Raw genomic sequence first — 14,860 nt, forward strand, 5'->3', positions numbered from 1 at the left:
TACCAAAGGGGAAAGTGTAAATATAGCCTGAAGGGCGCCATTGTGTTTCACCCCAGCTCCAAAAATACACCCCTGCTCCTCTTATTTAAAGGTGCGATTGTGAGGAAAGGCAGACTTTCCACAAGCCATAGTATCATCATCATCATCATCATCAACCAAGCAAGGCATGTTTTCTCCATGGAGAAATCTGTCTTCAGATCTGCACTAAAGCTTGAAACGAATCTCCACTGGTTATCTTTACCCACATCTGTTCAAAGTGTTCCTCAATCCTAATCAGTCCAAATGCATACAGATTATAAAGTGATATGAAAAAATATTCCCAATTTTGATTAGACAAAGAGAACCCAAGTAAATACAAAAGGCGATTTTTAAATGATGAATTTATTTATTCATGGAAACAAAAGCTCTCCAACTGGTTTCCTCCAACCTGGTCAAGATAGCAAGTGGAGCATTTTTGACCCACTCTTATTTGCAGAACTGTTTTCATTTAGCCAAATTAGAAGGTTTTTAAGCATGAATGGCCTGTTTAAGATTGGATTTAAGTCCATATTTTAACTTGGTCACTCCTAGATTTTTTTTTATGCCCAAACAAAACTTAATTCTTAGAAAGGTTTTCCTAAAGCTGTTTCCTGTTTGGGTAAGTAAACATAATAGCCAGAGATGTGTGAGCCCAGATAAAGACTTCCTGTATACATTACATACTCATCGGAAAGACCTTATAGACACTGAACAGACAACATAGGAATGTGTTTAGAGAACTAGTGTGAGAACCATCTTAACACTAACAGTCACTCCAAAACCTAAATTCTGGTTGTTGTTTTTTTTTGCCATTGAGATATGGACATGCTGGTTTGTTTCGGATCATTGTGCTGCTGCATAACCCAAGTGCGCTCAAGGACATGAATTAATGGCCGGACATTCTCCTTCAGGGTTTTCTGTTGAAGCGCAGAATTTATGGTTTTATGAATTATGGCGAGTCGTCCAGGTCCTGAAGCTGCAATGCAGCCCCAGACCATCACACTACCACCACCATGTTTGTAACTTTGATGTTCTTTTGATAAAATGCTGTTATTTTTTATAGTAATTACATTTTCACATAGAGCCAGGCAGGTTTGGACATCATTTAAAAGCTGCATTTTGTATTTACTCAGGTTATCTTGGCGAAATATTAAAATTAGCTTGAAGATCTTAATCATTTAAGTGTTACAAATCTGCAAAAAATCCAACTGCCAACCACTGCCGGTATGCAGTGGTTAGTACCTCCAAAAGAAGTCCACAGGAGGACATCCAGTGAATCCTACCGGAAAGCTTCAGTGGCAGATTGCAGAAAAAGTTATTACTGGAGTTGATAAATAGGATTCAGTCAGTGCTGTCACAGTGCCCATACTGACCCCTGGTACTCCACCAAAATCTAGTACAATAGGCATTTGAGCATCAGTCCTGAACCATGCAGCAGTGGATGAAGGTGGCCTGGTCTGATGAACCACGTTTTCATTTACATCATGTAGGGTGAGTAGACAGCACTTATATGGGAAAGAGATGGCACCAGGATGCACTATGGGAAGAAGGCAAACTGGTGGGGGCAGTGTGATGCTCTAGGTGATGTTCTGCTGTGAAACCTTGGGTCCATGCAACACCAACCAATACATTGTTGGAGATAAGGTATAAGCAGGATGAATCTGCCTGCACATACACACTGAATAAATTATTTAGTGGTTTGAGGAGCATGAGAAATAGTTCCAAGTGGTGCCTCTAAATTCCCCTAAATTCAATTTGATCAAGCGTCTGTGGGACAAACAAGCCCAATCCATGGAAGACCCACCTTGCAAACTACAGGACTTAAAAGGTCTACCACCAAAAGCTTGGTGCCAAGTACCACAGCCTATTTTCAGGCCTCAATTGGTATATATAAAACACCACTCCATAACGTTTTATTGTGATATTTTTTAATATACTTTTTTTTTACGTAAACACATCAATCTGGTGAATCTCTATATCAAACTGATTTTTATCGAACTTGCATAAATAGCCGTGAGATTTAACAAGAAATTTCAGCATTTCATGGGAATCCTTCCTACAGCCAGACTACATTTGTATTTATTACTTTTTGTGAAATGGTTTTTAGAAAAGTTTGGAAGAAAACATTACAGTGGTTTACTTATACAATTACTGAGCTGGTGATACTGTTTAATAACAAAACATTTTACCAGAGAAATATGAATACATCCATATTTAAGATTTTTTTGTTTTTGTTTAGCAACAAGCTTTCCTCTCTCCAAAAGTTATCAGAACATATATCTTAAGGCTAATTCGCAACAACTTTCCAAAATCTTACTATGGAGCGAAATAAATATCAAACACATAAATCTCTATATTTTATATAGAAATTGCCCGATTAATTGTCAGTCTTATCAATTTCACACAAATGAAACATTAAAAGGATTTTGAAAAGGAAGGTTTTTCTAAGCAGTGGTTAGTTTGTTATCAAGCAGTGCTAATTAGCTAGATAGCCAAGCTACAGGCAGCTAACTTCAATTGAACCCAAACAGCAACCTGAGAAATGGTATGTTAGTTTAGCTAGCTAGCTAAATCAAAGCAATCCAATCCAACTAACTCAGTGACTCATGTTAACTGATAATGGCAGCCAAAAACTGCAATTTGCTAAGGGTTAGTTAGCGAGATACCATTAGAAACATTAACTAAGAGCTAAAACTGCCCTACCGGCCAGAGGTTTCTATTAATGTGAGATAGCAATGGATTTGCAATCTTTTGGCTAACTCTGGGTAACTAAAATGACCCCACCATCACTTGCAATTAATGATAGTTAGCTAGATAACAAAGCTAAAATCCTTAACTAACAATAACGGCAAGCTAAATATTACCTCAGTAAAAGTTTCCAATCATTTCTATTTAACATGATCTTCGTAATTTAGCAAATTCTGTAAGGCTAATGTCAGTTTCACTTGATTGTCTGTGATCCATCTCTTCGCTATTTAAGACTACAGTGGAACCTCGGGTTACGAATTTAATTCGTTCCGGTACTTTATTCGTAACCTGAAAAGTTCGTATCCCGATACAAATTTCCCCATAATAATGAACAGAAACTTCGTAATTGCTCTGGACAACCAAAATATTACTTAAATAAAAATAAAGGCAATATTCACTAATATTATTTACTTTTAACATGTTATATTAAAATCATACCACATAAAAACATACAAAAGAGGAAAAGATCTTTACCGGTACTTTCCTTTGAGAAGACTCGCTGCAGGAGACGACGTCAGAGAAGGGGAGGAGGGAGAGTTATTGTTTGAAGGAGAATCTTATTATATTATATTATTATATATTATTATATATTATATTATAGAATATTAAAGACAGTGTTATTAACATGAACGCTGAGACAATTGTTGCATTAGAGGGAAAATGAGAGCTGTTTCTTTAAGGCTACTATCAGTTGGTATTGAAGTCCAGAGTGAAATTCATTATGGGTATTGTACTGGAAAAGACTGTAACCCTGCTAATCTATCTTCATAAAAACAAGTAAAGTGGTTATGCATCGGCTAATGTTGTCCATCTCATCATTCCACGAGCATCAACTAACGAGTTGTTACGCTGCCGCCGGGAAAAGTTCAAGCGGATAAGTAACACGATGCTCTCGCTAGGGACACAGGACGCTAACTGATGTGACGAGCTGCGTGGATAGAGCAAAAACAATCAACTTGCCTGCGATTTTTTGGTGAGCGACGTTCGTATCCCGATATATTGTTCGTAACCAGGGGCAAAAATTTTGATGAACTGCGATTCGTAACCAGAATTATACGTATGCCGGGGCGTTCGTAACCCGAGGTTCCACTGTAGATCATTTTTAGAGGACAGGTTTCAGTTTCCGTTCACTCCCATTCTCCCCACAGGCTGCTACCAGAAGTTCATTAGCTACACAACCAAGCTAACATTTCAGTAAATCTAGTAAAGTTTGCTAGAGTATTAGAAGCAGTATTGAAATTGAAATAATCAGCGAGATGTCAGTGATGGATGATCGAAGAATGAAGCCCGTTCAGGTCACTGAAGCCAGATGTGGCATCTGAATGAACAGCCAGATGTTTGTTCAGATTGAATTTCTTGGTAAAGCCTTTTCCACACTTGACGCAGATGAAGGGTTTCTCTCCGGTGTGAGTTCTCTGGTGCATGTCCAGAGAGCACTTCTGAATGAAAGCTTTGCCACAGTGCATGCAGCGGTACGGCTTCTCACCGGTGTGTGTGCGCTGGTGTGTGTACAGGTGGCCTTTCTGGGCGTACCTCTTACCGCACAGAGCGCACCTGTACGGCTTCTCGCCCGTGTGACTGCGCTTGTGGATCTCCAGCTGGCTGAAACACTTGAAGCACTTTTCACAGAGCGGACATGCAAAGCGCTTCTCCTCCTGGAACCTGGAGGCCACGCGTCTCCTGACGGGCTTCGGCAGGAGATAATTGTGTGCGCTTTCAGACTCTGAGTTCGACTGCACTTTTAAAGCAGGACCTTCAGGGCAGCGTGAATTGTTCACAAAGAAGATTCTGTCGTGAGGATGAGCTGAAAATGCGACAGCCTGACGCCTGGTGAAGGTTTCCTCAGCGCTGTGTACTGCAAATAAAGACAATTATTTATATTAATATTAATACATTTTTACAGAATTTAATTGTTAAATTTTAATGTTTATTATTGGCAAATATAAAGAATATTTATTCGATGATAAATACGAAAATGTCAGCGTTGGCAAATTTATTAGTCATGAAAAATAAATGAACGAATGAAATAATAAATGAATATAATGTAATGCTTTGGATAGGAATATTTTTCTTATAACATAACAAGAGCTTATGCTCCTATGTGATTTATTACATTTGTTTACCAAACCACACTTACTGCCCACTTTATTAGGAAACACCTAACCATATAGATGCAGCACAATGCATTAAATCATGCAGATACAGGCCACAAACTTCATTTAATGTTAATATTAAATATATTTAATTATGATTTCAATAACTAACAGTGTCATGGAGGCTAAATGTTTTTCTTTTTGTTTTTTAACTGCTGATCTCGGGAATTTATAACGAATGGTGCAAAAAACAAAAAACATTGAGCGAGTGAGAATTCTGTGTAGAGAAACACCTTGGTAATAAGAAAGTTTTAGGTCAAAATAGCTAGATTGGTCCTACCTTCAAGGGTCTAGCATAATCATATACAGCATATCACATTTCATTTAATTACTCCATATTCCCACGATCATCAGAAAAGCATTTCAGCATGCACAAAGCATTCAACCTGAGGTAGATGGACTACAGAAGCAGAAAACCACATCAGGTTTCACTTTTGTCAGCCAAAATCAAAATTGTAGAGCAATCATGGACATAGTTTTCCCAAACTGGGCAGGTTCCAGTCACACAACAACATGCATATTAAATGACTAGTAAACATATTAAATGATTTCATTATTATACTCTGCTTTTCAGGACTGCTTTGAATGGACTGAAAGGGGACATGTTCAGGGAGGCTACAACCAACAGGCGACTTCAACAACTTGGCGAAGTACACATGATCAGTGACCAGCTACATCAGCAAGTGTATTGTTGATGCCACAGTCTCCAAGAACATCATCGTACACCTTAACCAGAAACCGTGGATAACTGTAGAGGTGCATGCACTCCTAAAGCCTCGAGACTCAGGTGACACGGTGGCCCTAAGAACAGCGAGGGCCAAACTGACCACGGTTCATCAGAGAGGCAAAGCGTGCATATGCCCAGAGTATCCACATAAACTTCACGGACAGCGGTGACACACCACGCATGTGGCACGGCATCCAAGCCAACTGCGCCCCGGTGAACATCAACAGCTCCTCCCTGGAGTGCAACAAATACCGTGGTGTTCACCTGGCGGAGAACCTCACCTGGTCCCTCAACACCGGCTCTGTAACAAGGAAAGCCCAGCAACATCTCTACTTCCTGAGAAAGCTGAGGAAGGCACATCTTCCACCAGACATCTTCACCACTTCAGATGGACCATCGAGAGCATCCTGAGCAGCTGCATCACTGCCTGGTTTGCAAGACCCTACAGCATGTGGCTGACCACACACACACACCCCCCTTACACACATTCTTCACTCTCCTTCCATCTAGAAAGAGGTACAGAAGCATTTGGGCCTCAAATCCAGACTGTGAAATAAAAAAATTAAAAGGTTTTTATTCTTTCCATGCAGCCTGGAACCAGTGGATGGGCAGCGCCAACATACAAGAACTTTTTATCACATTTATTATTTATAATACTAATGCATAAGCCTGATTCATCTTGATGCCCTACCTCTAGATAGAGTTTCTCTTTAATTGGAGACCACTTTGTACAGCTGGAGATGGTTTCACATGATCAGACTAAAGATCAATGAAGGTACTGAGCAAATGAGGAACTATGAAGAAAGTTTTGAACTGTAATTAATATCAACAGTATGCTACAATGACTGCGATTTGCTTTGGACAGTTCTGCATTTAAGGGTCCATCACTGGACAGTTCACCTCAACAACGATGAACTGTAATGAATGGACATTTGGTGCCACCCAGATGAGGATGGGTTCCCTTTTATATATGGTTTCTCTCAAGGTTTCTCCTATCATCAGTTTATTTTCTTGCTAAAATTATAAAAAAGGTTTTACAAAAGTCAACGATTTTAGGTCAGGACTTTATAAACAAATCAAATAATCACAAACTCACCACCACCATCTTTCGTCCTCTCTCCTCCACCTTCTCCCTCATGACCATCCCAGAAATCCTCCTGTTTAATCTTTATTTCAGTAGTGTGTTTCTCTGCGTGAAGCCGCTGTAGATGACGGTCAGGCTGTTTCTTTTTCATATCAGCCTAAAGATATGATGCAGCAACTTGTACATTAAGATACATACGTCGTCTTTCATTTAAACAGAAAAACATTCAGGAAAACTCACATGGTCCTGTTCAGTGGTCAGCAGAGTGTCATCACCTCCACTGGACTCTTTCAGCTCACTCTCTCTGAAAACAATAACAAGCTATTTCAATTGTTCTGCTTCAAGAGAACTTTGCAGATGCATAAAATCCTTGTCAATATCAACAATATTTCAAAACTTCAGCATTTCTGTTTCTGTCCTAAAAAAATGTATGATCGATTGAATGATCCTTTAGGCTGCATTTCACAAAGCTTTCGGAATTAATACATGGTTTTACGCTTTTACTCAAAGGACAGTTCTAGTGGTCATTACCAACAATACCAGAGGATGATGGTGGTGTGATTAGATTCAACTCCTGCTTCACCTAACGAGACTGATGCAGCAGTGGTTTAATATGTTACCTCCAAAACACATGGCATATTCACCTCTTAATATTAGGACGATTCTCCATACTGGAGCTGTACGTCTCTGCTCTAGAGCTGTGGTTCTCTTTAATGGACATGAGGTTTTCCAGACTGGAGCTGTGGTACTCTGTTGTGGTGGTGTGGCTCTCCATTCTGGAGTTGTTGTTCTCTGTTCTGGAGTTGTGGTTTTCCCTCCTGGAGTTGTGGTTCTTCACTCTGGAGTTGTGTTTCTCCATTCTGGAGCTGTGGTTTTTTGCACTGGACATGTGGTTCTCCATTCTGGATTTGTTCATTATTCTGGAGCTGTGGCTCTCCACTCTGGAGTTGTTGTTCTCCACGCTAGAGTTGTTGTTCTCTGTTCTGGAGCTGAGTTTCTCCATTCTGGAGCTGGGGTTCTCTTTACTGGGCATGAGGTTTTCCATTATGGAGTTGTTCGTCACTGTTTTGGAGCTGTGGTTCTCCACCCTGGAGTTGTTCTCTGTTTCAGATCTGTGGTTCTCCACTCTGGAGTTGTTCTCCACTCTGGAGTTGTTGTTCTCCGTTCTGGAGTCGTGGTTCTCCGTTCTGGAGTCGTGGTTCTCCGTTTTGGAGCTATTCTTCTCCATAAAACAGTTGTTCTCTGTTCTGGAGACATTCACCTGTACTGATGTAAGCAATGCTGATGTTCCAGTGTTTCCAGCCTCTAGGCTCTGAGCTGTATTATTCGACACCATGTGTCTCTCCATCACCTGCAGTCTTTTCTTCAGGAAGTCGATCTCGTGTTGACCCCTGGTGACCTCAGACAGGAGGATTTGACACTCCAGCTCCACAAGTTTACTGATCTCTAACACCGCTGTTTTGGTCAATGTTTCCATAAAATCAGTTAATCGCGTCTGAAAAGCCGAAAGAGGCGTCAACATCTTTTATTCCCTCAAAAATACGACACTAAAGAATAAAAAGCAACCGACAGCTTTGGTGCACGAGCCTCTACAACCTGGTCTGTGCTGCAAAACTTGTGCATGTGCTTCTTCCTCTTAGCTCGTGACTTCCATGTTGGAGGAAAACAACGAAGATCATGTGGAGGCGCTGAGTCCAGGGTTGCCAGGTCGAGTAAAATAATGCGACAGCAGACAGTTTATTAATCTGACCGCAAACTATCTCATGTTCATGGAGGTCATTTAGTTTCCGGGTTGTTTCTGGTCATTACGGAAGGCTTTGAGCAGTGAATAAAATTAACGTATATATATTCAACCTGGCAACCCGCAAAAGGAAATTAAAGTTTTGCTGGTGAGTTTGTGTTTTTTCAGTTTTACTGCCATCTACTGAAATGGAGCTTAAATTATTTTTTATGAAATTATTTTACACATTGCACATAAAAAAAAAAGTAAAGATCAGTTAGTAACATTAACAATAACAGTGTTAATAAATCAGTACACTACAATCATTATAATTCAGTTAATCTAATTGTGTGTATATATATATATATATATATATATAGGGTAAAACATTTTTACTATTTTATTATATATATATATATATATATATATATATATATATATATATATATATATATATATATATATATTAAAATGGTGTAAAAAAAATGTTCCCTATACATATTTATTTCTTTGTTAATTTATTATTTACTGTACTGTACTTAATATATTGTATTATTGTACTTAATTTTAAGAAAAAACAAATGTGCTGTCAAAACTTTCATACTTCAGTTTAATACTGTGTGTCTGGATTATAATAATAAAAAATAATTAATAATAATAATAATAATAATAACATTGATGAAGGCAATAATATATTTTATTTTTATTTTAAATCAAATCAAATCAAATTTGCATAATTGTTTTTAAAAAACAATCTTAACATTAGCGTGGTTATTAAAATGATTATAAAATGTATATAAAAAATATATTTATTATAAAATATGTCTTATTTCTGCACTAGAGAAGATTCCCTGGGTTTTCCAAATAAAGCTTGGAGAAGAGTAGATCATGCTGTAGATCAGACCTGAGAGTCTGAGACAGTATTTACGACTGAGTCTGAGCGCTGTCGGTTCTGCGCATGCGCATCAAGGCAGCCCAAACAACGCGTACATGCGAGCCGCATTTACGGTAAATCCGCTGAGCGCGTGAAGGCAGAAACCGACTTCCGGGCTGCTGATTGGCTTCAGTGGAGTCGTATGAGGAAGTAAAGCGGCTGCAGTTCAGCCCCAGCTCACTTCCTAACAGGTTAGAAAAGCGGAACAGGTAATTAATAATGCATTATGTTATAATGAGATCAAGAACTTAATGTAATTATATTAGCACGTGCACATGTTATTGTTTTTTGTTGTTGTTGTTGTTGTTGCTTCTTCTAAGATGCATCTTACTGCAACATATGCACGGGTTTCCTCGGGGTCCTGGAGAAAACCCCTTCCTTTTCCTCTGTATTGTAGTGTTTTCCTGCTTTAGGACACGTGATTCTGATTGTCAGACCTTCTGGAGATGATGTGGGTGGGTTAGAGGATGACAGCATTAGGATAAGGAACCTGTACCCTATATACACTAGCGATCAAAATTAGAGAACTATTTATAAACAATTGAACAATTCTGAAATAATGTCATCTTCACTGCTCAACAGTTGAAGGAGTTTTTGTCCTGTCTATACCATGCTACCAGAACAGCTTTTCCACAAAATAACTAAGGCATTAAAAAAAAAAACATTATTTTGCAGAAAACACACTGATCAAAATTAGAGAACAACAATGACTGTAGCATGGAAAAAGATTACAACAACATTTTCTGAAGGTTACAACAGTCAGCAATTAGTAGGAAGTGTACAGGCCTCTGCTCTGAATGACTTCAGCACATCTGTGGCCACAGGACAGCACCAGTCTCTCACACTGCTCTGGTGTGATTTTGGTGATGATTTTGGTGTGATTTTGGTGATTTTGATTCTGCAGGCTGATTGGGTGATGAACGCAGGGAAGGAACCATATGTTGTTGAAGAAGGTTCTGATAAACATTTGCATTCACTCTGCCATGCAGCTGTATAAGAGGCTCAACTCCTGCTGCAGAAAACATCCCCCAAACCATGACACTTCCTCCTCCACTTTTCACTGACTTCTTTACACACTTTGAGTTCAGTCTTTCTCCAGTTTGTCGCCGAACATAATGTTTCCCATCGGACCCAAATAAATTAAACTTGCTTTTATCACTGAAGTGAACTTTGGACCAGTTCTCCTCTGTCCACACAACATGCTTAGTCTAGCCTTTTGATTCTTTCTGCTAATGAGAGTTTTGGTCACTGCAGAGTGGGCTTTCAGTCCAAATGCTCTTGAACGTCGAGACACTGTATGACGAGTCAAACTGGTGAACAATTCCAGCTGCAGTGTGGAAACGATTGTTTATTGAGATCCTCCGCAGGATCCTGTCCTCTCTTGTATTTGTCTTCCGTGGACGACCTGCCTTCTTGGCGACTTGAATGAGTTTGTGATGTTGTAAAGATTCAATATTCTTGAAATCACAGATTTGAAACGACCAACTTGTCTTGCTATGGCTGATAGGGTCATCCCTTTGGCCTTCATCTGGACAATCTGCTGCCGGAGTCTTTCAGTCACATAAGAACGGCCCACCATCTTGCAGAGTCGGTGAAACTGGAAGTTAGGCTGCCAGTTAAATAGGGGTTGACAAAAAATGAAGGAAATTAGCACCAGGTTCCAGATTAACACCAATAACTGGGAGGTATCTGAAAGTGTTCTCTAATTTTGATCAGTGTGTTTTCTGCAAAATAATGTGTTTTTTTTAAATGCTTTAGTTATTTTGTGGAAAAGGTGTTCTGGTAGCATGGTATAGACAGGACAAAAACTCCTTCAACTGTTGAGCAGTGAAGATGACATTATTTCAGAATTGTTTAATTGTTTATAAATTGTCCTCATTGGTTTGGGAACCTGTACCCTATATAAAAGCATAGATCGAGATTAAAAAAATAAACAATAAAATCAAACCCCAGACTTAATAAATTCCTTTCTTGCTCAACCAAACACCATATTTGAGCCTTCAGAATTTTCTATACTGTATGTAATCAACATATCTGCTTTTATTATCAACAGAACGGCTAGGAACCGCCTTCAACCTTCAGATTTCTCCATGTTGTGTAATAATTTTACTAAAGCACATCAAGGTCATGTGGATTCAACTTTGAACTTCTTATAAACTATAGATCCAGACTATTTTTTCCCAAAAAAAACCTCAGTGTTGTTGGATATCTCAAATCTGATTGGTTAGGAGATGGTCATTTGAGAGTTTTCTGTAACAGCACCTCTGACTGTAGTTTTTTCTGAATGTAATAATTGATATGGTTTGTACATTTTGTTTTTCTGGTCGTTTGTTACCTCCACAGACTGTTAAAAACATTTATATCTAGCTAGAAATGGATTAAAAGTAATTGATGACCAGTCCTTGTGGTATAGGAGGACATGCTTTCATGAGACATTTTTGAGCTGGTTATAACATATTGGGTTGGGCTTTATTACAACATTCTGTTGTTTCCCACACCCACGAGTGTTTCATTCTTTACTTATTGCGGACAATGTTATTTAAAATGGCCTTGCACAGCAATAAATACCCTCCCAGGGGCAGCTGGGGTGGCAAGGCTTATTATAGCCACCCTTTGCTTTTCACAAGGCCACACCCGTTACCCACCTAACAGCATGCCACAGATGTTCCACGCTTTATTATCATCTCAAATCTGTAGATATTTTACACTCATTATTTTCTCATGCTCTAATCCCAGGGGATGATGTCAGGCAGAAGAGTGGTGGCGTTTGACTCAGCAGCAGAGCTTGGTCCAGCTCTGGTCCGGCTTATAGCATCTCGGGCTGAGAAAACCCTCAGCAGTGGCGCCGGCTCTTTTTCCCTCGGCCTCTCTGGAGGAAGTCTGGTGTCCATGCTGAGTAAGGAGCTGCCCACGGTGCCCAACCTGGACTGCAGCCAGTGGCTGATGGGCTTCTGCGATGAGCGTCTGGTTCCTTTCGATGATCCCGAGAGCACTTATGGACTTTACAGGGTAACTAAAAGACTGTGTTGATACAAAGTACTGTTCCATTACCTTGTGACTGGGGTCCAGGTGAGAAATTTTTAATACAGATTTGAATTATATATTAATAAAAAAAATTATTATTATATCAATAAATAATGTATAATCCTCGTTAGTTACATGTTTTACTCCCTTAATTTGCTTGCTTCCTGTTACACCACAGACGAAGCTGACAAATTCTAGACTAAATTTAAAGGAAGAGTTCAAATGAAATATAATGCCACAGCAATTAATAGTGAAAGATTATTGTTTGCAAATGTATTCCGAACATACAGTTGAGGGCTACATTTAGTATACTGTTAGGATTAAATGATGACAGACAGACAGACATGATATATACTGTAGATAGATGGATATAGATATTATATTAGTGCAAAATGTGTGTAAGGCACAATATATGAAGTGTATATGGGATATATGATTGTACAAAAGTCATACACAGTGTACATACAGATGATAGATATGTATTAGATATTTTTACAAATGTACAATTATATACAGTAATAATGATCCAGAATGTACAGAGTGGGGCAGGACTATATAATGACTACTGGCAGAAAATGTTCCTTCATTGTTAACTTCATTTTGTATGCAATAAAATCCATCTCCCAAAATCTAATGTGAAAAAAATCTCTATTAATGTGTTTACTCAGTGTTTGCCATGTGGGATTTTACATACCGCAATCGGCACGAATATTTCTTCCCTGACGTTCCATTACTCATTTCAGAAGCAGTTGATTTCAAAAATAAACATCCCAGATGACAGGGTTTTGGCGATCGAGCCGTCGTTACCAGTGCAGGAATGCGCGGAGGATTATGCCACCAAGCTGAATAAGGTACACCGATTACTACATCTGTTAGAACTTTATCCAACGTTCTTGCTGATTTTTAATTAACCTCGTATCTTCGCAGGCATTTGGGACTCAGGAAACGCCAGTGTTTGACATGTTGCTGCTCGGCATGGGACCTGACGGACACACGTGCTCTCTCTTTCCAGATCACCCGCTATTACAGGTGACGCCCGAATGCTTACATGCATAATGATAATGTATATACACTTTTGTATTACACCAAAAGTATTAGGACACCAGACTTTTCCATTCATATCAGGTTCTTCATCTATAGGATGTCTTTGGATACGTTTAATTAAACCAGAGACCTGAACCTGTTCCAACATGCCCCTTGTGCACAGAGCTCCCAGCTACATTAAGAAATGCTTTACATGGGTTGAAGTGGAAGATCTTGCTGCTATAGAGATCTGACCTCACCCCTATTTAATCCCTCTGGGATGAATCGGATATCGTGAACAGCAGTCACATTGCCCACACATTTAGCATACATCATCTACACGTGTAATTACATAGAGGTTATATAAAATCTGCTCTTTATTTATTTGTGATTTTCTGTATCAGGAAAAGCAGAAGACCGTAGCTCCAATCAGCGACTCCCCTAAACCACCACCTCAGAGGGTGACCCTCACACTCCCCGTCCTGAACGCGGCCCGCTGTGTGGTCTTCGTGTCCACCGGAGGCAGCAAAGCCTCTGTCCTTAAAGCAAGTACACAAAAAAAGGATATTCAGTTTGAGCAATTCTGCTTTATTTTTGCAAGAAAGAAATACAAAATCCCATAAACATTCCTTTTGTTTTTTTCTCTTGACCTTCACAGCAAATACTTGAGGGTGGAGACGGCCCGGTTCTGCCTGCAGCCCTCGTCGCTCCGACCCAGGGTGAGCTCTTCTGGCTGGTGGATGAACCCGCAGCCACCTCCTTAACACTCGCTGTGGAACGACCAGGACCTGGTGCTCAACTCTGATCATCTTCACCTAGTACAATTTTCAACAACTTATAAATAAAGATTTTTCTTTACAAACTTTACAAATCAAAACGTTCAACGGTAGTTAAGGAGACGTTTCTGGCAAATTATTACATTAATGCCAGTGGATATGAGGTTTCAGATTAAACAATGTAAAGTCCAGTCAAAGTTGGATTCAAAAGAAATGGTTCAGTGTAGGAAAATGATCAGTGACACCACTCTTGTACCACAAATGAGTCCATAGATGTTCTTATCCCTAATCCCTAAGTTTTATCCCTAATCAGAAAGCTACTGGTGATTAAGGCATAGAAAAACTGCCTTTGGTATGAGGATGGAACCTTAAGAAGAACCATTAGGAGTTCTGGAACTGGAGACTCCTTACATGAACAATTGAATAAAAGGAAAAAAAAATTAAACAGTTCTATATTGTTTGTTTAAGTGTATGTTTACAGTCAGACCTATGTTATTTGTTGTTGCTGCTGCGTGTAAAAACCATCACACGTTGCGCATCAGTATAACCCTGCGATTACACTAGTAGCTTGAACTACTTTCAGGGCTGCTGTCATGCACAAAAAAATCAACTAATAAATTGATCAAACACCGAAAGTACTTGTTTTCATTGTT

At 39.2% G+C, this 14,860-nt stretch overlaps 2 protein-coding genes across 3 annotated transcripts; one reads left to right on the forward strand and one right to left on the reverse strand.

The window, feature by feature from the left end:
* Positions 1-3,742: 3,742 nt before the first annotated feature.
* On the reverse strand, positions 3,743-8,604 carry LOC124376010 (zinc finger protein 391-like). The gene is made up of 4 exons (XM_046834869.1): positions 7,375-8,604; positions 6,971-7,034; positions 6,743-6,887; positions 3,743-4,621 (listed from the first exon to the last, which is right to left on the reverse strand). Exons 1-4 carry the CDS (start codon positions 8,250-8,252, stop codon positions 4,026-4,028), a joined length of 1,683 nt encoding a protein of 560 aa, XP_046690825.1. The 5' UTR covers positions 8,253-8,604; the 3' UTR covers positions 3,743-4,025.
* An 820-nt stretch (positions 8,605-9,424) lies between these two features.
* pgls (6-phosphogluconolactonase) lies at positions 9,425-14,842 on the forward strand. Of its 2 annotated transcripts, none has more exons than XM_046834872.1 (6): positions 9,425-9,575; positions 12,121-12,393; positions 13,152-13,259; positions 13,336-13,437; positions 13,836-13,976; positions 14,090-14,842. In XM_046834872.1, exons 2-6 carry the CDS (start codon positions 12,124-12,126, stop codon positions 14,234-14,236), a joined length of 768 nt encoding a protein of 255 aa, XP_046690828.1. In that variant the 5' UTR covers positions 9,425-9,575; positions 12,121-12,123; the 3' UTR covers positions 14,237-14,842. The 2 variants fall into 2 exon arrangements, with proteins under 2 accessions (XP_046690828.1, XP_046690827.1); XM_046834871.1 differs by having other exon boundaries at positions 9,464-9,593.
* The last annotated feature ends 18 nt before the right edge of the window (positions 14,843-14,860 follow it).

Source organism: Silurus meridionalis, chromosome 22 (assembly GCF_014805685.1).
Source record: "Silurus meridionalis isolate SWU-2019-XX chromosome 22, ASM1480568v1, whole genome shotgun sequence".
NCBI lineage: Eukaryota > Metazoa > Chordata > Actinopteri > Siluriformes > Siluridae > Silurus > Silurus meridionalis.

Coding starts and splice junctions, on each gene's coding strand:
- LOC124376010 (XM_046834869.1), bottom strand. CDS start 8,252: ATGTTGACGCCTCTTTCGGCTTTTCAGACGCGATTAACTGATTTTATG. Junction 7,035..7,374: donor AATCGTCCTAATATTAAGAG/GTGAATATGCCA, acceptor TATTGTTTTCAG/AGAGAGTGAGCTGAAAGAGT. Junction 6,888..6,970: donor TGACCACTGAACAGGACCAT/GTGAGTTTTCCT, acceptor TCATATCTTTAG/GCTGATATGAAAAAGAAACA.
- pgls (XM_046834872.1), top strand. CDS start 12,124: ATGATGTCAGGCAGAAGAGTGGTGGCGTTTGACTCAGCAGCAGAGCTT. Junction 13,260..13,335: donor ATGCCACCAAGCTGAATAAG/GTACACCGATTA, acceptor GTATCTTCGCAG/GCATTTGGGACTCAGGAAAC. Junction 13,438..13,835: donor CAGATCACCCGCTATTACAG/GTGACGCCCGAA, acceptor TTTCTGTATCAG/GAAAAGCAGAAGACCGTAGC.